The sequence below is a fragment of the Capra hircus genome, chromosome 18, assembly GCF_001704415.2.
Source record: "Capra hircus breed San Clemente chromosome 18, ASM170441v1, whole genome shotgun sequence".
In the NCBI taxonomy this organism is placed as follows: Eukaryota; Metazoa; Chordata; class Mammalia; order Artiodactyla; family Bovidae; genus Capra; species Capra hircus.
In genome coordinates this window covers 49,065,596-49,091,215 of record NC_030825.1, presented here as the reverse complement: position 1 = coordinate 49,091,215, position 25,620 = coordinate 49,065,596, and the positions used below count along the sequence as shown (strand labels likewise).

At 47.6% G+C, this 25,620-nt stretch overlaps 2 protein-coding genes across 9 annotated transcripts in view; both read right to left on the bottom strand.

Annotated features, from left to right (window-relative positions):
- Window positions 124-6,455, bottom strand: PSMD8 (proteasome 26S subunit, non-ATPase 8). Its single transcript, XM_005692373.3, has 7 exons — window positions 6,038-6,455; window positions 4,959-5,031; window positions 4,735-4,837; window positions 3,194-3,359; window positions 2,591-2,691; window positions 1,358-1,469; window positions 124-675 (listed from the first exon to the last, which is right to left on the bottom strand). The coding sequence occupies exons 1-7, from the start codon at window positions 6,206-6,208 to the stop codon at window positions 538-540; spliced, it is 864 nt and encodes a 287-aa protein (XP_005692430.3). The 5' UTR covers window positions 6,209-6,455; the 3' UTR covers window positions 124-537.
- The window catches only part of CATSPERG (cation channel sperm associated auxiliary subunit gamma), a 30,206-nt gene continuing 22,894 nt past the window's right edge, over window positions 18,309-25,620 (bottom strand). For 4 of the 8 annotated variants that reach the window (XM_018062329.1, XM_018062334.1, XM_018062332.1 and 1 more), the window contains 7 exons: window positions 25,499-25,555; window positions 21,165-21,541; window positions 20,935-21,030; window positions 20,582-20,671; window positions 19,110-19,202; window positions 18,917-19,016; window positions 18,309-18,819 (listed from right to left, as the gene is read on the bottom strand). In XM_018062329.1, the coding sequence (XP_017917818.1) occupies window positions 18,565-18,819; window positions 18,917-19,016; window positions 19,110-19,202; window positions 20,582-20,671; window positions 20,935-21,030; window positions 21,165-21,541; window positions 25,499-25,555 (1,068 nt within the window). In that variant the 3' untranslated portion in view covers window positions 18,309-18,564. Of the gene's footprint in view, window positions 18,820-18,916; window positions 19,017-19,109; window positions 19,203-20,581; window positions 20,672-20,934; window positions 21,031-21,164; window positions 21,542-25,498; window positions 25,556-25,620 lie in introns of those variants that run through there. The other 4 variants (XM_018062335.1, XM_013971288.2, XM_018062330.1 and 1 more) reach the window with 3 other exon arrangements.

The following is a 25,620-nucleotide window of genomic DNA, read 5'->3' as shown; positions in this document are numbered from 1 at the left end:
CAGAAAACATAGGCTGGGAGGTACAGAGGTCCTACATCACAGCACTGGCTCAGAAGAGTGGGAGTAAGGCCCACTCAGGCCAGGGCCTTGTGCCTTTTGTTTCACAGAGGTCGATTTAGCATGTGATTTTAAAAAACTGGTTTAATCACTGCAAGTATTTTTCAATATCAGGACATTTCGCCCCCTTCACTGAACACTGGTACCTTGGCCTGGCCTTTGAGCGTCCACAGCTAGCCTCAAGAGTCCCTCTATTGGGGCCTGTCCCTCCCTCAGGCCATCTGTGTTGGAGACTCTGAGCAATGGCCATTGGAAAGAGGCTGATCCAAGGTTATCTCAGACTTCCTCGTGCCCTCAAACTTCCAAGTTCTTCAGAGGTAATAAGAACTTATGTCCCTACCAGTCCACTTGGGGCGACAAGGGCCTAAGAAAGAAAATGTTAATCCATCTTTATTGCGGGGGGGCGGGGGTGGGGGACGACTCTGCACTGCAACTGCCTTAAATAATGCAAGCCGTGCCCCACCCCAGTGCCTGGTGGACTCAGACGATCATCTCCAGCTGCCGGGCATACTCGATGACCTGTTTGGCCAGCTCCGTGGAAGGAATGGTGGTATCTTCCGGCTTCTGCTGCTGGCTGGCAAAGCTGTAGTAGTTGTTGAGGCCTAGGACCCACCCTCGCTGCAAGAAAAGAGAGATGGGAGATGAGTGGGGTGATCACACACACCCTCCCCAGGCCCCCGAGCCAGCACTTACCCATGTAGGCCCTGGCTCACTTTCCTCACCAACCCTGGGCAAGTAATTTCACTTTTCTGTGCCCCTGTTTCTCCATGTTTGAGATGGGACCCTAATCACACACCTCTCTGGGTCTGTTGTGGGGATTTAAATGAATCAAAAGTACTGAGAACAATGTTTGGCCCAGAGTAAACAATCATTAGATATCAGCTGTCCCCATCACCCAAGTTCAGGTTCACCTATTCCAGTCTGATCGTGACCCTCGTCAGTCACCAGGGCTACTCCACCACAAGCAGCAGCACCTCCAGGGACCCTGCTCCCACACAAACACCCCAGAGCCAATGAACCAAAGTCTTGTGGGGAAAAGCTGCACTCTCCAAGGAATTCTGAGGACAGCCACCATCAAGCGTTAAGCCTCCCCCTCCGGCTGGTGCCAGGTGCTGGGCTCAGCTCATCCCACACATGAAACCCTAGCTCCTTTCTACAGATAGGGAAACTGAAGTTCAGAGAAGTTTGGCCACTTGCCTGAGGTCACACAACTGGAGTCTTGCTCCAGTGTCCCTCCAGGCCACCCCACCCTGCTGTTAGCGAGTGGACCCTATGGTCCCTTGACCTCCACCCCAGCCACCTTCTTGGCGTAGTCTGTCATCTTTTTGGGTGTGTTGAAGAAGAGGATCCGGGTGGCCTCGGTGAAGAGGATTTTCTCATAGGCCTTCTCGATACAACCAGCAATCTCATCCCTGGGAGAAGATGAGTCTCATTATCGTACACAGACAGGGCCTGGCCCTTCAGTTCAGCACTTATGGCTGAAATATGTTACCTGCCCCATTTATCCCATCGAGGCTCAGGGGAGTAGCTTGACTAGAGTTGCAAACCTAGGGCCACAGCAGAGCACACACTCAGGTCTCTAGGACTCCTGGGCGCAGGCTCAGATTCTCACTCCTAGCCATGAGGACTTCAGGCTTGGCTGAAACTGAGTCTCAGATTCACATAAGGGGATCTCTTCACCTAATACCCTCCCCCACAGGATCCAATCCCAAGGGGGTTCTTTGTACCCATTTTAAGAGGTCAACACTAAAGTTAAAAAACAGCAAGACATCAAGCCACTGAAATGGGAGAAGGGGGTAGCTCTGGGCAAAAACCAGTGACAAGGAGGAGCTTGCCCGTTTGTGAGTATTTTATTAATATCTCTTAGGCCAGGTGGTAGGTATGTGGGCACTCATTATATTATTCCCTGTGCATTGCAGAGAGTAGAAATATTTCAGAGTTAAAAATAACCTAAACCTACTCAACTGCCCCTCCTCACTCCCCGCACCTCTCTGGGCCCAGCTTTGTCACTGGAGGAATGAGAACTCCACTCAATCTGGTGCTTTGCCCGCGTGAACCAACTGTGATGCCACCTGAACACGTGGACTTGTACACGTCATTCCCATCCGCCCATGCAGTGCTGCCTGTGCGCACAGCAACCCCCGAGGAGCTGGCAGGATTTGGTGGCCCTATTCTAAAGAACGAAAAACTGAGGTTCCACAGTTTAGGTGACCTGAGGTGAAGCCAGATGACTCAAGGAGTACTTCCATGAGAAAGGCAGCAAGGTCTCTGTCTGTGCGCTGAGCTGAGCACTGTTTGGGCACCAAGCCCATGCTCAGGATCGAATTCTATGGGCCCATACACACACACGGCCCAGAGTGAGAGGAGGGCTCTTACCACCATCTCATGACCAGTTCCAGTTCACAGAAAAGGAAACTCATGTGCCCAGACTCCCCAGATCACAAGTGGCCCAAATGGGATTCAAACAGACAACTGTCTGACTCTGGAGTCCAAGCTCTTTCTACACTCTGCAGGGCTCTGGCCCCCCACGCACCTGATAGTGTCAAGCAGGATGTCGATGAAGAAAGTGTAGCTCTCGGCAGGAATGTTGCCTTTGGCCAGGAATACCTTGTTGTAGCTGCCCTCCATCAGGTACTGTAGAGAACGGGTGGGGAAGAAGAGAGGGTGAGGAAGAGGCAGCACAGAGGCATCCCCACTGAGGCCTCACTGTAATCCCAGTGCCTCCATAATCTACACTCTGCCAGAACCCTCTCTGCCATACAGTCACCATTCCCCATGCAGATGGGGTCCTCCTCTTCTAGGAAGCCCTCCCTGGTATGTACACACACACACACACACACACACACACACACACACACACACACACACACACACACACTCATTTTGTTTACTATCTGCTTCCTCATATGAACGTCAACCTCATAAGATCTGAGATTTGATCTGTTTTGTTCACTGTATAGTCGGAAAACCAACCAAAGTGCCTGTGTACATGACTAGGGCTCAATATTTGTTGGACAAATGGGCAAATGAGTCCACAGGCTGAGCCCTGCCTAGTCTTCCAGGAAACCCTCCCGAGTGTCTCTCCCTGCGCTGCTCCCTTTAGCCAGGCCCTCCCCTCCCACTTCCTCAGCCTCACTTGCTCAAGGGACACTGGATGCTTGATGTACACGTTGGTCTGGATGTCCTTGGCAGGCAGCCGCTCCAACTCTGTGTGGAACTCAGCCACCCGGTTCTGGGACAGCAGGAAGAGGAGGTTGAGGCCCAGGAGCTGGTGCATGTAGGCTGACTCTGGGAGCTGCTCCCTATGGACCAGAGTGGGAATCCAAGGTAAGGAGGGCTTAGGTGCCAACAAAGCTCCCCACACCACAGGTACCAGGGATCCACCCTGATGACTGCCCGATGCTCTCTCCTTGGAGGAGCACTAGTTCCTGGATTTTCAGATATAACTGAGGCTCAAAGAGACATAAAGAAGTCACAATCATATGGGCCCTAGAAAGTGACCTCACTCCAGTAAAGTGACTAAGCCTCATTCCCCTAACTGTAATAGAGGTGGGTTAAATGAATAGGGTTAACTGATTTAGTTATTTAATCCAAGTACAGTGATTAGAATGGTATCTGGCCCCAACAAATACCACAGAAGTGCTAATTATGATTATATTAATAAGCATTACCTTCACTTCTGGGGGAAAACTGAGAGTTAGAGAGATGAAGCCACTTGCCCAAGATCATATAATCAGGAAGGGGGGAAAACAGCTTCAAATTCGGTTTTTCTAGCTGCTTCTGTCAAATTCTTAACCATCAGTCTCCATGGAAACCCCATTCGGTTATGAAACCATTCAGCTTCATATTCAAGGTGCAATCAGTGAGTCTCTGCTCTGGGCCAGGCTCCATACTAGGCTGTGCTGGGACCCAGCAGTGACCAAGACCCTTCTGTTTCTAGAAGACTCACAGTCCAGTAGGAGAGACAAGGCTGGGATGGGAGACACACAGAGGAGTCAGGGCTGATACCCCATTGGAGACCACAGGAAAGAGCTTGGTCTGAAACCTGAGTGCTACAGAGACTCATGACAGGTTCTCAGCAGGCAATCAACATGGTCAAATTTTAGTGTCACGAAGATCCTCCCAGCTGCCATGGAGGGATGAATGGAAGAGGGCAAAGCTGGCATCAAGGCAGGTAAAACGGGACGGTGGCTACCTTGGGGAGTGGAAATTTCAAATGGGAATGTGAAGGAGGAGACAGACCAGAGGGTAACTGAGACTGGATGGCATAATCCCAGACTCAGGCCCTCCAGGCCAACCACAAACCCTGAGGCTTCTGGGCACACAGCTATGCAGAGGGGGAATTCCCAGGTGAAGGAAGATGTCCCAAGTGGCTAGAGCAACAAGGATATAAAGCTGCCATGTAAACCACCCACCCCCTCCAACACACACACTACTGTGTGCTCAGCTGCATGCAACTCTTTGTGATCCCATGGACTGTAGCCCGCCAGGCTCCTCTGTCCATGGGATGTTCCAAGCAAGAATACTGGAGTGAGCTGTCATTCCCTTCTCCAGGGGATCGTCCCAACCCAGGCATTTGCCCATCTCCTGTACTGGCAGGCAGATTCTTTACCACTGAGCCACCAGGGAAGCTGCTACATACACACACCCCAAATTAGGGGCCAGGTCCATCCTCACTTGTAATCGAAGTAGTAGCATTTGAGCTGGGCCATGTACCGCTCAAAGGAGGGGATGTCCTTGCGTAGGATACTCCACTGAGCCCCGATCTCCAGTATGTCACCTGTAGGCAACAGAGAAAGTTCTCAGGAGGTGACCAGAGTCCCAACCTTGATCGCCACTGCTACCATTCCTGCCACGACCCAAGCCCATAAACCTCCCCCATCAACTCCAGTGACACTCACGGGCCAGAATGAGCTGCTGCTTGGTCAGTTTGGTCCCTGTGGTTGGCAGGAAGTTGAGCTCCAACAAAACCAGCTGAAGAGGAGGGCAGGGGAAGGAAAGAAAGAAGATGGGACTTTAGGTATGAGTTATTTACTTTTATCTAGGCCTTCATTTTCCCACCTAGAAAATGGAACTAGCCATCATCCCTGACTCATAAGGTTGTTATGAGTATTGAAGGAGTCAGTCAGATCAGGGCCTGGACACATGATGTGGGCTCACTTAGGATGACTTCATGTTACAAGTATTAATAGACCCACTGGGGAGACCGACTCCATGCCTGACCCAGTGGAATCAAGGGGGAGGGGAGACACTAGCACCTTCGGTTCTTTGGCAACACTTTCCCACACCTTGTTGGGGTGGGACCAGCTACCCTCCTCAACCTACACCAAGGAGGAAAGGGGGCTAATCTCTTCCTATGGTCCAGCTCACACATCATCCCTTATCAGATACCACTCCCCTCAGCAACGTGGTCCAGCCCACTGTATTTGTACCCCTTCCACCTGGCCTGAAGCAACCCGAGCCCCATTAAGGTCCTCTGCTCTAAGAGTATTTTTCCCAGCTTCAGTCTTGCCCTCATAACTTAGCTGGGCCCCTCTATCCAAAGATCTATCCCTAAGCCCCAGATTTCTCGGACCCCAGCTTAGCCTGTTCTTAACCACGAACCCTATCATCTCAGCCTTCTTCCATCTCCCTGTCCAGTCCTCATTTCCCACTTGGTGGCGGCCAGAACCCTACATCACAAAAGCTGACAGCCCCATCCTACCACTCCAACCAGCTAGGCCTCCAAGCACCAAAATTTTAACCTCTCACTCGGTGTGCCAGAAACACCCTCTCCATCACCCCCCACCGTGGGGCCGCATTTAGTCCGTTCGAGGTCCCTCTCACATCTACGTGCCTCCAAACCGCACCTCGGCTCCTCTGAATCCTTCACCCTATTAGATAGCCCAGTCCGCCTTAGTCCCGTCCTCGCGCGGTTTCCCCCTGAGCGCGAAACTCGGTTAGGTCTGGACCCCTCGAAGCACCCCCGGCCGATCCTTACCTTGAGACGGCCCAGCTCTTCCCCGCACTTGCTAAGATTAGGGCTTTTCCGGTTCCACTCGCCCTTGAGCTGCTCGTACATGCCGGCGGCGGCCTGCAGGATCGCCCCCGAGGCCGCCGCAGTCCCCGAGCTCGAGGTGCCGGCCACCCCGTTCACCGCCGTGGCCGCCATCTTCCGTGATGCGGCAAACCGACAGCCCGGTTTACGGCAGCGACGCCTACCGACGCTCACCCGGCGGAAGTGGGGCCGGGAGGTGGAGCCCTAAATCGGGGGCGGGGCTACGATGGTTTGCCTCCGCCCGCCGGGTTTAGCGCTCAGTCGCTCTCAGGGAGGTGCCCTCGGAGCCCGGCCCTTAATGAGCTTGTCAGCCAGAGTTCCGCCTCTACTGTCACTCAAAATGGTAACCGGAAGTCGCCCCTTGCCCTAATTGAAAATGGCAGCAGTCGCAACGCCTCCGCATTTCCCATAGCCAATATGGCCGCACCGGCTTCACCCTGAGGTCTGTGTCTTGGAGATTTCACCCGCGCGGCACTTCTTTCTACACCAAGAGGTGGCGGTGGTGGAGCCATTTGATTAACTGTTATTCTTCCCATGTTACAGGGGGAAGAGAGGCTTTGAGAGACTGGGTAAACTTCCAAGAGACTTAACGGCTGAGATTTGATTCTAGTTCTTTCTCACTAGTTTCTCAATGCATCTTTCCACATTTTCTCCAAGCTTGTACGAATACGCATAAACTTTACAAAAATCATCCAGTATTAATGGCTTAAATTCCACCATCAGTTCAGTTCAGTCACTCAGTCGTGTCCGACTCTTTGCGACCCCATGAATTGCAGCACGCCAGGCCTCCCTGTCCATCACCAACTCCCGGAGTTCACTCAAATTCACTTTCATCGAGTCGGTGATGCCATCCAGCCATCTCATCCTCTGTCGTCCCCTTTTCGTCCAGCCCCCAATCCGTCTCAGCATCTGAGTCTTTTCCAATGAGTCAACTCTTTGCATGAGGTGGCCAAAGTACTGGAGCTTCAGCTTTAGCATCATTCCTTCTAAAGAACACAGGGAATTCCCAATTTTTTTTTCTAATCTTCTACCCCTGATTCCTCCATCTATATCACCCCTGCCTATTTAACGTCTACTTTTTCTCAATTCACTTGTCTTCCATCATTTAAAATATCATAAGAGGTAGGGATATTTATCAGTTCTTTTTACTGCTGTATTCCCAGCGCGAGGAAGACAAGGTTTCTTGAATGAATGAACGAGTGTGTAAATAAATTGTGTCTTTCATCCACGCTCCGCTGGGCTAATACCGCCCCCGCCCCGCGGTTCGCCCCGCCCAGCCTATTTGCCAAGGATCTAATCTCCCCAATCAGGGATTGAACCTGGGACATCTAAGTGAAAGCACCCACTTCTGACCACTGGACCGTCACGGAATTCCCAAGTTGTGTCTCAAAAAAAAAAAAAAAAAAAGTCTTTAAGGAAAAACTGCATCATATTAGTACTATACATATTTTCTAAAAAGCACCATGCTTTTAGCAGTAAGCTAAAGACATCTCTGGAGATTGATGGACATATTTCTGAAACTTAAAAAAAAAAAACGCTGCATAATATCCCACAATGTGACTACACAATTCATTTAATGGTTCCCATTGACATTTTGGTTATTTTTGTTTGCCATTTTCAAGCGTTGCAATAAAAATTCTTGAGGTGAGGAGGAATTGGAGAAAGGTGGTCAAAAGGTACAAATTTCTAGTTATATATAATTGGAATGTAATGTACAGCATATGACTGCAGCTAATACTGCTTTATGATATATAGGAAAGTTGGTAAGAGACTACATCTTACAAGTTCTCATCACACAGAGAAATGTTTTGCCTTTTTTCTTTCTTTTTACTATATCTAATCTCAGAGAGAGAGCAATGAGCAGTCCTGAAGAAAAATCTTAGTTCTCTGCCAGGGGATTAGACCTGGGTAACCTGGTCAAAGAGTTGACTCATTGGAAAAGACTCTGATGCTGGGAGGGGTTGGGGGCAGGAGGAGAAGGGGACGACAGAGGATGAGATGGCTGGATGGCATCACCAACTCGATGGACGTGAGTTTGAGTGAACTCCGGGAGTTGGTGATGGACAAGGAGGCCTGGCGTGCTGTAATTCATGGGGTTGCAAAGAGTCGAACATGACTGAGCGACTGAACTGAACTGAACTAAACTGAACATAGTCCTATCCCTTAGGCCACCTGGGGTCTAGAAGGTAGAAGCAAAGTGGCCCTGGCTTTTTCTCCCACTTGAAAGTAAGAATGTTTCCAGGAGGCAAAAACTGTAAAAACAGTACTGAGACTTTGCACTTGTTTTTACAATTTTTGCCTCCTGGAAACATGTATAGGTGGGCACAGAGAAACAGGTTGTTTAAGACAGAAGCAAAGCAAAAATGCATACCCAAAGAGGAGTTTGGACATCCAGAGTGAGGAGTGCAGTAAAAAAAAATCTAGGTGGCACTAGCAGTAACGAACTCGCCAGCCAGGAGACATAAAGTGTGTGGTTTCCATCCCTGGGTGGGAAAGATCCCCTGGAGGAGGGCATGGCAACCCACTCTAGTATTCTTGCCTGGAGAACTCCATGGACAGAGAAGCCTGGTGGGATTCAGTCCATGATGTCTAAGATCATGACATCCAATCCCATCACTTCATGGCAAATAGAAGGGGGAAAAGTGGAAACACTAACAGATTTTATTTTCTTGGGCTCCAAAATCACTGTGGATGATAACTGCAGCCATAAAATTAAAAGACGCTTGCTCCTTAGAAGAAAAGCTGTGACAAACCTAGGCAGTGTATTAAAAAGCAGAGACATCATGTTGCCGACAAAGATCTGTGTAGTCAAAGCTATGGTTTTTCCAGTAGTCATGCACTGATGTGAGAGTTGTACCATAAAAATGGTTAAGCCTTGAAGAATTGATGGTTTTGAATTGTGGTGTGGGAGAAGACTCTGGAGAATCCCTTAGACGGCAAGATCAAACCAGTCAGTCCTAAAGGAAATCAACCCTGAATATTCATTGGAAGAACTGATGCTGAAGCTGAAGCTCCAATACTTTGACCACCTGATACGAAGAGCTGAATCATTGGAAAAGACCCTGATGCTGGGAAAGATTGAAGACAGGAGGAGAAGGGGGTGACAGAGGATGAGTTGGTTGGATGGCATCACTGACACAGTGGACATGAGTTTGAGCAAACTCAGGGAGATCGTGAAGGACAGGAAGCCTGGCATGCTGCAGTCCAAGATGCCTCTGCAACTTTTTTCTAAGATGGATCCCACCACAGAGGCCTGTGGGTGCGTATCCTTATTTGTTATGGGATGGAGCCCCCTTCCTTTTTGACCCCCAAGAAGTCTTCCTGCGCATGTGTGGACAGGGAAGTCTTTTTTGACCTCAGGAGTAGGCACCTTGTCTCTTTGCTTTAGTAAAGCTCAGCTTTTGCCACTAGCTTTGTCCTTGGAGAGTCTGGGTGAGAACAAAGCTTGAATTTTAGTCCACTTGACAAATTCCTGGTGTTCAGCTGAGAGGCCCACTGTCTCCTACCTCATGTCTATATGAGAAGATGGGTGTTAGCTGGACCTATTGTGGTCATCATTTCACATTATATGCATATCAAACCATCGTGCTGTATGCCTTAAACGTACAGGGATGTATGTGAATCATTTCTCAATAAAATGGGTGGACAGGTTTTTGTTTTTTTAAAGATTCTTACATGCATTTGCTTGAATACATTTGTTTTAGTGCTAAGGGACAGATCCTAGGAATTAAGATTACTGAGTTGAGATAGGTGTATTTTTCATTTTAATAGACATCATAAGATTGCTTTTCAAAGTTGTAGCAGTTCACAGTTCCACTAGCAATGAAAGTGCTGATGGTATCACGGCTACTAGGCTTTAGAACTTTTTTTTTTCCTTTTACCAGTCTGTTACAGGACAAGCACTGGTTTTTTTTTTTTTTTTATTGCTGATGTTGTTGCTTTAGTTTGGATTTGTGTACTAATAAGGTTGAGACCCTTTCCTTCATTTATTAAACACTTTAATTTCCTCTTCTCTAAAATTTTCTTCAGGATTATTGCATTTTTCTAAAAATTTATAGTCCCTTCTGCTTATTGGAGATAAAACATTTTATCATATATGTTGCAACTATTTCCTTTGGCCTATTGTTTATTTTCTGAATATATATATATATATATATATATAATTTATTTACCATCTTTTGCCATGCAGAGTTTTCATTTTTACATAGTCAAATTTATGAAACTTTCCCTTCATGACTTGTTTTTCCCCTTTGTGAATTCCATATTTTCTATTTTGCTTAAGAAGTTCTTGCCATGTCAGAGTAAAACAAATATTCTCCAAAACTTCTTGGCAAAGTATTTGTGTTTTCCACATGTAATTTTTTTAACACTTGAATTAATTTTTGCATATGTTGTGAAATCTAAATTTGATATCATCCTCACAGGCAATTTTTTTCAGAACCATTTATTGGATAAGCTATCACTTTCTCACCAATATGAAAAGCATTTATATCTTATATTAAATCTCTTCAGAAATCAGACGTGTTAAGTCATTCATTATATTCTATCGGCCTATAGTTATTCTTCATAAATACCATATTGTCTTTTTGTTTGTCTGGTTTTTTTTCCTTCATTGCTCGGTGTGGGTTTTCTGTAGTTGTGGCAAGCAGGGGCTACTCTTTGTGGACATGCACAGGCTTCTCATTGCAATGGCTTCTGCTGTTGCAGAGCGCAGGATCCAGGACGTTCGGGCTTCAGTAGTTGCATCGCGTGGCGTCAATAGTTGTGACTCGAGAGCTCTAGGGTGCTGGCTCAGTAGCTGTGGTACATGGGCTTAGCTGCTCTGTGGCATGTGGGATGTTTCTGGATCCCCTGCTTTGGCAGGTGGATTCTTAACCATGAGACCACCAGGGAAGCCCCATACTGCTTTTAAAATATTTATTCTTGGTAAATATCATACTGTTTTTTGTATACATTATATATATATATATATATGTATATATTTCATGTTGAGGTGAAACTGACATAAATTAATCATCTTAAAGTGAACAATTCGGTGTCAATTATATCCACAATGTTGTGCAAATACCACCTCTGAAAAAAAAAAAAAACCCACCTCTACCTACCTCCAAAACATTTTCATCATCACAGAAAGAAACTCCCTTAAGCTGTTGTTGTCCATTCCCTACTTTTTCCTCACCCCTGGTAATGATCAGTCTGCATTCTGTCTCTGTGTATTTGCCTATTCTAGGTATTTCATATAAACGGTATCTTAAAATACATGACCTTAGATGTCTGGCTTCTTTCACAAAAGCCATTATGGTTTTGACCTTAATAGATGTTGCAGAATATATCAATACTTCATTCCTTTTTATGGCTGAATAATGCTCCAGTGTGTGGATATACATTTGCTTTACCAATTCATCCGTTGATGAACATTTGGGCTGTTTTCACCTTTTGACTTTGTGAATAGTGCTGATATGAACATGTATATACATGTACTTGTTTGAGAACATATTTTCAATACTTTTGGGTTGTATATCCAGAAATGGATCTGCTGAATGACTCAGTAAGTCTAGGGTAATCATTTTGAGGAACCACCAAACTCTTCCACAGCATCTAAGCCATTTACATTTCCACCAGCAACATACGAGGGTTCCAGTTTCTTCATATCCTTGCCAATAGCTGTATCTGTTGTCATTTTTAAATTATTATAACCATCACTAATAATATGGAAAATTCTGAAAGAGATGGGAACACCAGACCACCTGACCTGCCTCTTGAGAAACCTGTATGCAGGTCAGGAAGCAACAGAACTGGACATGGAACAACAGACTGGTTCCAAATAGGAAAAGGAGTACGTCAAGGCTGTATATTGTCACCCTGCTTATTTAAGTTATATGCAGAGTACATCATGAGAAACCCTGGGCTGGAAGAAGCACAAGCTGGAATCAAGATTGCCAGGAGAAATATCAATAACCTCAGATATGCACATGACACCAACCTTGTGGCAGAAAGTGAAAAGGAACTAAAGAGCCTCTTGATGAAAGTGAAAGAGGAGAGTGAAAAAGTTGGCTTAAAGCTCAACATTCAGAAAACGAAGATCATGGCATCTGGTCCCATCACTTCATGGGAAATACATGGGAAAACAGTGGAAACAGTGGCAGACTTTATTTTGGGGGTCTCCAAAATCACTGCAGATGGTGACTGCAGCCATGAAATTAAAAGACGCTTACTCCTTAGAAGGAAAGTTATGACCAACCTAGATAGCATATTCAAAAGCAGAGATATTACTTTGCCGACTAAGGTCCGTCTAGTCAAGGCTATGGTTTTTCCTGTGGTCGTGTATGGATGTAAGAGTTGGACTGTGAAGAAAGCTGAGCACCGAAGAATGGATGCTTTTGAACTGTGGTGTTGGAGAAGACTCTTGAGAGTCCCTTGGACTGCAAGGAGATCCAACCAGTCCACTCTGAAGGAGATCAGCCCTGAGTTTTCTTTGGAAGGAATGATGCTGGGGCTGAAACTCCAGTACTTGGGCCACCTCATGCGAAGAGTTGACTCATTGGAAAAGACTAAGATGCTGGGAGGGATTGGGGGCAGGAGGAGAAGGGGACGACAGAGGATGAGATGGCTGGATGGCATCACCGACTCGATGGACGTGAGTCTGAGTGAACTCCGGGAGCTGGTGATGGGCAGGGAGGCCTGGCGTGCTGCAATTCATGGGGTCGCAAAGAGTCAGACACGACTGAGTGACTGAACTGAATAGGTGTGAAGGGATATCTCACTGTGGTTTTGACTTGACTTTCCCTGATCATTAATGATGTTGGATGCACTTTTAATGATCTTTTCATAAAAAAAAAATTAATGATCTTTTCATGTGTTTATTGGTTATTTTACATATCTTTTCCGGAAAAATCTCTATTCAAGTCTTTTGCCATTTTTAATTGAATTGCTTATGGTTACAGAAGTTTTTCATTTTCTATACTGTAGTCTTGATCAGATACATGATTTACAAATATTTTCTCCTATGGGTTGGGTTTTTTGGTCTTGATTGTATCCTTTGATTCACAAAAGTTTTAAATTTTGATGAGGTTCAATTTATGTTGCCTGTACTTTTGGCATCATACTTAAGAAACCATTGACATATCAAAGATTTCCCCCTATTTTTTTTTATAGCTTTAACTTTTTTTCCCCATCCTGCGTTCCTTGTGGGATCTTGGTTTCTTGATCAGGGATTGAACCCAGGCTGACGGCAGTAAAAGTGCTGAGTCTTAACCACTGGATCACCAGGGAATTCCGGGTAGTTTTAATTCTTAAATTTAGAAACCTTCTGTTTTAAAATCATTGTTGTTTCATCTTTTTTTTTTTTTAAATTATTGATCTATTTGGCTCTACCGGGTCTTAGTTGCATCATGTGGGATCTAGTTCCATGACCAGGGATCAAACCTAGGCTCCCTTCATTTGGAGTGGGGAGTCCTAACCACTGGACCACCAGGGAAGTCCCTTAAATTTAGAAATATGGTTTGATTTTGGTTAATTTTTGTACCTGGCGTAAGAGAAGGCCCTACTTTTTCCCTTTGCATGTGGACATCCAGTTTTCCCAGTACCATTTGTTGTTAAGAGTGTCCTTTCTCCTTGGATGGGTCTTGGCACCTGGTCAAATATCAATTGACTATATGTGAGGGTTTATTTTGAGCTCTGTGTTCCATTACACTGGTCTGTATGTCTGTCTTTATGCCAGTCAGACACTGTTTTGATTACTGTAGCTTTGCAATTTTGAAACAGAAAGTATGAGTCCTCCAACTTTGTTCTTCTGTTTCAAGGTAGTGTTGGCTATTTGGAGTCCCTTGCAATTCCATATGAGTTTTAAGATGTTCAAAATTGCCATTGGGATTTTGCTAGAGATTGCACTGAATCTGTATAGCACTATGGGTCATGTTATGGACTAAATAGTATTCCCCTAAAATGTATATGCTGAAGCCTTAACCCCCAGGACCTCAGAACAGGACTGTATTTGGAGATCAGTTCAGTTCAGTTGCTCAGTCGTGTCCGACTCTGTGACCCCATGAATTGCAGCACACCAGGCCTCCCTGTCTATCACCATCTCCCGGAGTTCATTCAGACTCACGTCCATCGAGTCGGTGATGCCATCCAGCCATCTCATCCTCTGTCGTCCCCTTCTCCTCCTGCCCCTAATCCTTCGCAGCTTCAGAGTCTTTTCCAATGAGTCAACTCTTCACATGAGGTGGCCAAAGTACTGGAGTTTCAGCTTTAGCATCATTCCCTCCAAAGCAATCCCAGGGTTGATCTCCCTTAGGATGAACTGGTTGGATCTCCTTGCAATCCAAGGGACTCTCAAGAGTCTTCTCCAACACCACAGTTCAAAAGCATCAATTCTTCGGTGCTCAGCTTTCTTCACAGTCCAACTCTCACATCCATACATGACCACTGGAAAAACCATAGCCTTGACTAGACGGACCTTTGTTGGCAAAGTAATATCTCTGCTTTTTAATATGCTCTTTAGGTAGGACCTTTAAAAAGGGGATTATTTTCAGGACTCCCCTGGTGGTCCAGTGGTTAAGAATCTGCCTTGCAATGCATGGGGACATAGGTTTGATCCCTGGTCAGGGGCTTTCCTGGTGGCTCGGATGGTGAAGAATCTACCTGCAACGTGGGTAAACCCAGGTTTGATCCCTGGGTCAGGAATATCCCCTGGAGGAAGAAATAGAAACACACTCCAGTATTCTTGACTGGGAAATTCCATGGACAGAAGAACCTGGTGGGCTACAGTCCATGTGGTTGCAAAGAGTTGGACACGACTGAACGACCAACACGCAGGGAACTAAGATTTCACATGCTGGGTGGCAACTAAGCCTGGGTGCCACGACTAGAGGGTCCCCATGCTGCAACTAAGACCTGAAATCCGTCTTTTAAAAGGTGATTATTTTAAAACAAGGCCCAGTGGACCCTAATCCAATCTGAAAGGTGTCTTTATAAGAGGAGTACATTTGGACACGCGAAGAGATACCAGTGACATGACCACACCGAGGAAAGACTGTGAGGACACCACCAGAGGGCAGTCGTCAGCAAGCCAAGAGAGGCCTCAGAAACCAATCATAAAAGATCTTAAAAGGTGTTTTGTTATGGCAGCCCTAGCAAACTAATACAGATGGCATTGCCAACAATGTTAATTCATGAACATGGGATGTCTCTCCATTTATTTAAGTCTTTAATTCCTTTCAGCAATATTGTGTACTTTTCAGTACACAAGTCTTTTTCCTCCTTGTATGAATTTATTCTCTTTTTGTTGTAAGTAGGATTGTTTTTTAAAAATCTTTTTCTGATTATTCATTGCTTGTGTATAGAAGTGCAGCCGATTTTGGGGTTGATTTTGTGTACTTCAACTTAACTGAACATGTTTATTAGCTGCTTTTCATGTATGTGGACTCTACCTATAAAATTTTATTGAAAATGGCTTTGGCATTTAATTGCCATCTGCCATATGCCATCTGTCTTTAGCAATCAGGTAATTTGATAACCTTGCTCAGCTTCCTTCTGTTTCTATCTGATTTAGGGTTAATACAAGAAATGGATGTTGAATTTTAGAAAAAGGTTTTGCAAATACCTATTCATGTAATCATACAGGTGGCACACCTGAGCCTCTGTTTCCTCATCTATGAAATGGGGATAATGATAGAATTTTCCTAATAGAACATCGTGAAGATTACTTGCTAATCTAAGAAAAGGGATCTGCTATAGACTGAAAGTTTGAGTCCCACACCAATTCCTATGTTGAAACCTAACCTCCAGCGTAACTGTATCAGGAGGGGATTAGGTTGTGAGGGCAGGCCCCTCGTAATTGAGATTAGTGCCCATAAAAAAGAGGCCCCAGTGACCTTCCTCATCCTGTCTACCATGTGTTGTCAGTTGTTTAGTCGCTCAGGCGTGTCCGACTCTTTGCAACCTCGTGGACTCTAGCCCTCCAGGCTCCTCTATCCATGGGATTCTGCAAACAAGAATACTGGAGTGGGTTGCCATTTCCTTCTCTAGGGGATCTTCTCCACCCAGCGACTGAACCCGCATCTCCTGCATTGGCAGGCGTGTTCTTTACCGCTGAGCACCAGGGAAGCCCTGGTGGCTGCCACATGAGGACACAGTGCAAAGATGGTCACCCATGAACCAGGAAGCAGGTTCTCACCAGACAGCACATCTGCCGGCGCCTTGATCTGGGACTTCCCAGCCTCCAGCAGTATGAGAAATAAATTTCCGTTATTTGTAAGCCACCTAGTCTATGGTCTTCCGTTACAGCAGTTCAAATGGACTTAGGTCAAAATAGGATGTTGTTTCGTCACATTCTCCTTAATTTGCATCAGTGCGATGAATTTTGTTGATAAATCTGTGCCGTTGATTTTTGTGCATATTGCCTGGCCATCACTGACCTCCCTGCTGAACCCCAGACCTGAGGTTCCCACAGCCTCCTGAATAGACTCCTTTAGAAGTCTCTGGGACCTCCCACACCTACTGTGACCCAAAATGGTCTCAGTATCTCCCCCTAACCTGTTCCTTTTCCTCAGTTTTCATCTCAGAAATAGCCTCTTTGTCCCCCAGTCCCCAGGGTAGAAGCCTGGACCTTTTCCTAAGAGCACCCACTCTCCTTCCATGGCCTGCCAGCCTCACAGCCTGTTCACTAGACCTCCTGAGCATCCCTCCTGCCTGCCCCCTCTCCTCCTTCCTACACCAGGCTTCGGTCCAGCACCGTCCCCTGCTGCGCCAGTCCCTGGCCTGCTGCCTTGAGAGCTGAGCTGTCCTCCACAGGGCAGCCAGAGCATCCTTCTACATCTGACCACGTCCTTCAGTTTCTCCACTCTGAATGCTCCTCTGATAATTCCCAAGCTCTATAATGTGACCTCAGTGGCCTTGCCCGCTCTGGAGCTATGCTGCCTCAGCACAGACAAGCTGGTTCAGCTGTCTGCCCTGGCAACCCCTCAGAGGGAGTGTCCCCTGGGGCTCTGCTTCTCCAGTGAAGGAGTGGAGGGGCTGGTCAGAGGACTTGCACAGTCACTCCACCCAAGACCTCTATCTAAACCACCCAAGGCTAGAGTGGAGCCTACTGGGTGGACAGGAAGTAGAAGACATGGGCACATTTGCTTTTTGACTTTTGGTCTCCGTTTTCCCTTCTTTTTTATTTTTAAATTTTTATTTATTGGCTGTGCTGGGTTTTTGTTGCTGGGTGTGGGTTTTCTCTAGTTGTGGCAAGTGGAGGATACGCTCTCTTTGCACCATGCAGGCTTTTCTTTGCAGTGGCTTCTCTTGCTGCAGAGCACGGGCTCTAGGGCGCTCGAGCTTCGGTAGTTGTGGTGCACCGGCTCGGAAGTTGTGGCTCCCAGGTTCTAGAGTGCGGGGGCTCAATAGCTGGAGTGCATGGGCTTAGTTGCCCCAAGGTATGTGGGATCTTCCTGGACCAGAGATGGAACCCATGTCCCCTGCATTGGCAGATGGATTCTTAACCACTGGACCACCAGGGAAGTCCTCCTTTTCCCCTTCTTGACACACATGTTCCTTACAAGAACATCCCTTCCCCACATAAGCAAGAGATTAGGATGGGACGGACAACCCTCAGCTCCAGGGGTGGGTTCTGAAGGGCTTAAGCCAAACAAGGTCTCATCCGTCTGGCAGAGTGAGTGGCAAAGTAGTGAGTTTATGATTCAACCCCATCCAATCAGAGTGACCAATAGGACTTTTGCCTGGGAATGTTGGACTCCAGCCCCTTTCTTTCTCTGGATAATAAACCATATGGATGCGCTGCCTCAGACTGTGAGATGCACTGGCCTGAGGTCAGAGACCACCCTCAGATGAGGGCAGGGCAGGGAAGGCTAGAGAAATGGAGCCAGAATTCTATGGACATTGAAGCTTCTGGATCAAGCTGTACCTGAAGCCTGTCCTAACAAAGTCCATAAATTACCATTTCCACGCGGACCACAGAAATTTTTGCTGCTTGCAACTAAAACCAAAATCTAAACCTCCCCAGAGACCCTTCCTTAGACAGTAGATAGGTGCTGCCATGCAAAATCTTTCACAATTAGCTTTAAACCTAGGCACTGAACAATCAGAACAGACTTCAGGCCATGGCAACGGACCTGGGTCATGGAGGACCCTGCTGGACTGTAGGGAGGTCTGGGGCACTCTGGGGAAGGGTTGAGCCAGCAGGCATACAGAGAAGTCACTATGCACCAGCTTGGCACAGGAGGATTTTGATATTTTAATAACCTATGCAGCTGGGTGGTACAAACTAACTGAACACGAGTCCTTACAAGGTTCCATAGCTGATGCTGAAACTCGAAGTGAAAATTCAAGCAAAACAGGGAGAAAGGCCTAGGATGACCAAGCGATAGGTTACATGTCCAAGGCAACCCAGGACATAAGAGACAAGGGTGGGTGGTGGCTGGGGCAGGCCAGAGGCTTAGGTGGTAGACTTCCTTTTCAAGGAGTCCTTAAGTTTCAGCCTTGTTCTCCTCTGCTCCCTTGTAGAAAACCCTGGAGTTTAACCTGGAGTTTCTCCAAGACACGGTCCCGGAGTGGCTAAAGGCCCTGCCGTCGGAGGGGGTACTGTAGGTGTAGTAAGATTCTAAGCCAATGATGCTGTTGATCTTCCATCGAAGGATATTGCAAAACTTCACCATGTAGGGCGACAGAAGGCAGCAGACAATGTAGAGAATCACCAGGCCGACAAACAAGCTGGCTGACACCTGCAGGAAACGGGCCAACAGGCGATGGTAGGCGGTCTGGGTTCGGGGTCGGGGGCGTGCCTCCACCAGGCAGGGCAGCTCCAGGGCAGCCACTTACCAGGAGGATGAGGAAGGCCCGCCTGGCACTGAGCGGGAGCCCGTGGATGTGCAGCAGAAAGGTGAGCTGGTAGTCACAATAGGTGCTCTTGTCCACGCCTCTGGTGGGGATGGGGGTCAGGATGGGGTGGGGAGGAGGTGGGCACCTCCCCCAGGAAGCCCCCGATCCCACCTCAGCTGTGTGTGTGCCTCACCTATTGCTCACCAACACCTTGAAGAAGAATTCAGGGGCAAAGATGTGGTAGGGAATGGTGTCATGGCACGGCGAGTTCTCCTGACATAGCCACCTGGGGGAGCAAGTTCAGGCACTTGTGGGACAAATCATGCCTAGCGCGTGACAGCCCCTGATCTTCCCCTCTACCCAACAAGTTCTGGACGAGCACTAACTCGGTGCAGCCTCCTACTTCTCTCCCTGATTCACGCCTCCACTCATTCAACTGGTAAGGCTGACTGACCCCCTCCCAGGAGACAGGCTGCTTGTTTATCCATTCTTTTCCTCCCTTCTTTAGGGGAGTTGTCAATTCCTCTGTTCCTATGTATTCGTCTAGATTATAGATTGTACACCTATGATGTGCCAGTTCCTCATTTATTCTTTACTGCTTTTATTCCTTCATGGCACAGATAGAGCTGGAGCAGCTGCTAGGTACAAAGGCACTTCTTCATTCCTTTTTTCATATAGTCAATAAATGCAGGTTGAATACTGCCTAGGTGCAAGTTGGTTACTTTGTTCACTCATTTGTTTCCTTTATTTGCTTATGGCATCATTTTCTTTCATTGATTAAATCAAAAATACTTATTTATGCTTGGGAAATTTCATGGACAGAGGAGCCTGGCAGGCTGCAGTCCACGGGGTGGCAAAGAGTCAGATACAAATTATAGACTGCTGCTCCTGCTGCTGCTGCTGCTAAGTTGCTTCAGTCGTGTCTGACTCTGTGTGACCCCATAGACTAAACAACAACAATGGTAAGCTTATATTCTGTCACTGTTCTGTTCGTAATAAAAATTTTGAGAACTTAAAAAAAAAAAACAGCTACTGAGGCCCTATATGCTAATTTTTTTTTTTCTCCTGGCCATGCCACACAGCTTGCAGGATCTTAGTTCCCCAACCAGGGATCAAGCCTCCAGCAGTGGAAGCATAAAGTCCTAACCACTGGACCACCAGGGAATTCCTGCTATATGCTAACTTATTACTTCATTTTTTTATTCATTCATTGATACCTCCATTCAAAGGTCAATAAATGCCTACCAAGAATGCATGAATTTGTTCACTGTCTCATTCAACAAATACTATGTTATCTATTCTAGACCTGGATTTTTAAAAGAGGCAGACTCCACGAGAGACAGTGACAGCTCAGAGGGTCAGGGTGAGAATAGGGAAGGTACAGGAGGATGAGAGAGCCAACTGTCCCACCTAGAACAGTCAGCAAAGTCCTCCTGGAGCAAGTGGCATCTGAACTAAGGCCTGAAGAAAGATTAAGAAGGACCAGTCCTGTGGATAGAGGATCCAGTTTGCATAAAGGTCAAAGTCAGTCTCATTCGAGGAATACAAAGACAGTCAGTGTAGCTTGAGAACCAAGGAGTCTCCCGGAGGTAGAATGGATGGAAAGGCCCGACAGAATGTGGGCAGATGGGGGAGAAGGGGCCTGCAGTCGGCCCAGGCACTCACTCGATGCCTAAACTGTTGTGGGACATGATGTTGAAGGACAAGTCCTCGGTGGTCATTGTGTTCTCCGTGGTCCAGATGAGGCTGCCAGTCCTGCGCAGGCAGGGGTAACCTCAGTGGGGGACGGGGCCTCCGCGGACCGAGGCCCCAAAAGGAGGCGGGGAAGGGGGTGGGGATTGGGTGGGTGGAGCTTCATGCCACAGGAGGGCTGGAGTTTGCAGGAGCCTGGGAGCCTGCGCTGTGGGCGGGGCCCTGTGGGTATGGCTTGCAGCCCAGGTTTGGTCCGTGGCTGGGCAGCTGGAGGGGGCCTGCAGGGGAAGAAGGGCCGATTATGGGCCTGGTCCCACGGGAATTACTTGTCCAGGGGGCTGTTGAAGCGGTAGATTTCCTCCTCGCTGTATTCCTTGATGGTGTCAAGGGTGGGCCCGCCGCCCACCACCTTCAGCACGTAGCTGTGGGGAGCAGAGATTCGAAGGGGCTGTCTGGAGTCCTGCCTCACCTCTACCACCCCCTTTTCTCTGCGCCCCACCCCAGTCCCTTGTCCCCAGCCCACTCCCGTCAGCCGCCGGCTTGGCCCCCACTTTACCTGCCCTGAAAACTGCCAGAATCGCCCGTCACCAAATCTTGGATCAAGAAGAATGGGTAGAAGACTGTGGGGTCGGAGGGGTGGAGGCCGGGAGGAGAAATGAGAGAGGGGAAGGAGGAGAGATGAAAGACCCAAAGGAAGAGCAGAGGATGGGTGGGGGCAGTGAGCGGGCAGGCAGGAAGGGCCGGGGAGGGCAAAGGAGAGGGCGCTGGACACCCACTGTCCCGGAAGAGAAAGCAGGGCATCTCCGGGTCCACTTTGACGCAGTCGAAGTAGTGTTTGTTCTGCGCGCGGTTGTACTGCACCGTGTAGGTGATGTCGAAGGCCAGGCGCTTGCCTGGAGGGCAGCCAATAAGCACTGGCACCATCAGGTTGCTCTGAGGGGGAGGAGAAAAGCCTGGTTCTGGGGGTCCGGCAGGAGGGACACCCCTCCTCCCCCACACACCATCACTACCTGCCAGGCTCACCCTCACTAGGGCCAAGCTGGTTATTATTATTACCGTTAAAACAATAAGAACAGCAAGGGCTTGCATAGCTCTTACTGTGCACAAGGCATGGAAGGATTCTGCGCAGAGCTTTACATATTCAAGTTTGTATAATCCTCAAAACAACCTTGCATAATATAGACCATTAACAGCTCCATTTAATGAGATGGCAAAAGTGAGACACAGAGAAGTCAAGTCACTTATTAATTATCTGAAGTCACACACATGGCTGGGAATGTGGTAGAGTCGGGATTCAAACCGAGTCAGGTGGCTACCAACTGCCTTCAGAATAAGACATACAAAACCACTAACACCTACACCTATGAAGCAGCCAGCTCCTCTGTGTGTGTTAGTCATTCAGTCATGTCAAACTCTTTGTGACCACATGGACTGTAGCCAGCCAGGTTCTTCTGTCCATGGGATTTCCCAGGCAAGAATACTGGAGTGGGTTGCCATTTCCCCCTCCAGGGGATCTTCCCAACTCAGGGATCAAACCTAGGTCTCCTGCATTGCAGGCAGATTCTTTACAGTCTGAGCCACCAGGGAAGTCCCAGCTCCTTGTTGGACTTCAATTGGCTGAAGCTGAGGGAATTCCCTGGTGGTCCAGTGGTTAGGACTCTGATTTCACTGCCAAGGGTCTGGGTTCAATTTCTGGTTGGGGAACTAATATCCCACAAGCCTGCATAGCCAAAAAATAAGACAATGAAGAGCTGAGCTGGAGCCTGATTTCCTCAACAGTAGACTTGGGGGAAGCATGGGATACATGAGGGAAGTAGGGCCCAGGATGGGAGTTCAGTATCTTGGGAATGAAAGGTTCCTGGCCTATTCTGGGGTTAGGGCCCAAGGATTTCACCGCATTGTCAGAAGGACATGGGCGTCTAGAGACTGAAATCTGGGCTTGCTGGCTTCTGTGGAGAGGGGTTTTGGCCACAGATTGCGCCTGAGCCAAAGACTTTACACCTATCAGCCACTGAATCACTGCGAAGATTTCTCAGATTCAATCTTTCCACAATCCACCTCTGTTCATGGCACTCCATCCCTCCGTGTTCAAGCTAAAAAGCCTTGGTTTCTTCCTGGAAACCTCTCTTTCTCTCAACTCCACATCCAGTCCATTCAGAAATCCTGTTGTCTCTAGAGTTCAAGATAGAGCCACTCTCTTCCCCCAACTCTTCTGCCCTCCTTGGGCTGGCCCAATCTTCTTTTCCCCGTGGTCTCCCTGCTCCCATCTCTCCCCTCCAGGCTGTCCCACACTTGCAGCCAGATGGACTCTGTGAAACCTGAGTCACCCCTCTGCTCAGATGCCTCCTATGTGACCTGCCCAATACTTCTTCAACCTCATCTCTCTCCACCGTCCTCCTTGTACACCCTGCTCCAGCCATGCTTGCTCCTTGCTATTCCTTTAGTCTAGGACAGGAAACATACTCCCATCTCCAGGCCTCTGCTATCTGTCCCCTCTCACTGGCATGCCTCCTGATACATAACTGCATGCTCACATCTCCTCCTTCAAGTCTTTGCTCAAATGTTTCCTCCTCAGCAGGGTCTTCCCCAAGCCATCCTATGGAAAAGGCTTCCCTACCTATGCCTCTTGCCTGTTTCTTTTTCTCCTAGTGCACATCACCTTTTAACATACAGTATCTTGGGGCTTCCCTGGTGGCTCAGTGGTGAAGAATCCACCTGCCAATGCAGGATACATTGATCCCTGATCCGGGAAAATCTTACAAGCCTTGGAGCAACTAAGCCCAAGTGCCACAACTATTGAACCTGTGCTCTGGAGCCCAGGAGTCACAACTACTGAGCCCAAGTGCTGCAACTACTGAAGCCCACATGCCTAGAGCCTGTGTCTTGCAACAAGAGAAGCCACCCCAGTGAGAAGCCCATCACCACAGTGAAGAGTGGCCCCCACTTGATGCAACTAGAGAAAGCCTGCACATATCAAGGAGAACCCAGTGCAACCAAAGATTAAAAAAATCATTTTTGTAAAAAGCTACAATAAAAAAAGAGTAGATGCTTTTTAAAAAATCATTGACTTTTTAAAAGCAATCTTTAGGTGGGTATCATGGTCAGATAGATAGATAAGTGGATGTATATTGGGATACACACAGACACACACATATATACATAGTGAAAATTTCACTTCCATTCCTATCCTCCAACTGTCCTGACTCTTCTCTATTCAACCAGTAAAGAAAGAAAGAAGGTGAAGTTACTCAGTCATATCCAACTCTTTGTGACCCTATGGACTGTAGCCCACCAGGCTCCTCTGTCCATGGGATTTTCCAGGCAAGAATACTGGAGTGGGTTGCCATTTCCTTCTTCAGGCGATCTTCCTAACCCAGGGATCAAACCCAGGTCTCACGCACTGTAGGCAGACTCTTTACCTTCTGAGCCACCAGGGAAGGGCTCATTCAACCAGTAGGGAACCATTATGAATACTTTCTTGCCCTTTTCCTCATAGTTTCTTCATGAAAATAAAAGCAAACATGAATATATGTTATCAATATCAAGTATACACTGTTGCAGTATGTGGAGATCTCTGCCGCCTTGCTCTTGTTTTTTTCTTTTTTTTTTTTTTTTGCCACACCACGAGGCTTGTGGGATCGTAGTTCCCCAACCAGGGATTGAACCTGGGCCACAAGAGTGAAAACACTGACTCCTAATCACTGGACCACTAGGGAATTCACTCACCGCACCCCCCCCCACCCCACAAACACACACCCTGTTCTTTTTAAATTGCTGCATAGTTTTCCACTGAATGGATGTACCACCTTTTATTTAACCACTCCCCTAGTAATGAACACTTAGAATGTCTCCAAGTCTTTTGCAGTAACTGTGTGCTGTGGATCAGATTCCTGGAAGGGATCTGCTGGGCCCAAATAGAGATATTAACGGACTTTCTGGGGTTGTGATGAAGAGGAAAACAGTGTGCACTATTAAGTTTAGCAGGAAACAGTTATTGGGCTGTGGTCACTCTTCCTTGCATTTGACCCTGAATATCCCATGTAATCCAAGGAGTTGGGAGCTGTTACAAGTCCCTTTTTAAAATTGCCCTGGGTCATAGCAACTCAGGCTTCCCAGGTGGCACTAGTGGTAAAGAACCCACCTGCCAATGCAGGTGACATAAGAGATAAGGGTTCTAACCCTGGCCTGGCTGGGAAGATCCCCTGGAGGAGGGCATGGCAACCCACTCCAGTATTCTTTCCTGAAGAATCTCATGAACAGAGGAGCCTGGCAGGCCACAGTCCATGGGGTCGCAAAGGATTGGACATGACTGAAGCGACTTAGCATGCACGCATACTAACCCAGGAAAGAGAAATACCAGGGTCTGTCTCCTGGAGAGTGGGCAGGGAAGTGGATGAGAACAAAATCTCCTCTACCACTTGTTAGCTCCGGGGATTACTCGGAGCAGACATCTGCATCTCTCAGAGCCTCACTGCCTGCCTCCATAGCAGGTGAAGAACCAAGGACCCAAAGGCTTCAACAAAGCACGTGTGAGCGAGCAAGAGAAGAGCAAGGCATGAAGGGAGAGCCAAGCTTGTTCACATGCCACCTTTGGACCAGTTGGAAAAACAAGCCCTGCGTCACAGATACTTAACTTCCCCTAGAAGAACAGTATCAGAAGGAACACACAAATTTGTGTACGATCTATGCAATGCAGCCCTTCCTGAAAACATGAATGGATTAAAGGAGGGAGGGGGCGGCTGGGTGGGGTAAATGATAAAAATTTATGAGAAAGAAAAAATTAGGAAGGCATTCATGGGATTCCCAGCTAGAGCCCTCAGATCCCACCCTGCTGAGACTGACCCACACCCTTCCCTCCCAGCACAGGGCCCAGGACCCCAAGTCCAATACTTGCATACGGGGCCCCTGGTTCGTGTTCTGGAAGCAGTGCCCAGACAAGCCCAACACCTGCGAGTAGGAGCAGGAGATGAGACGGGACCCCATGGCTTAGTCCTTCCCCTCATCTGCATCCC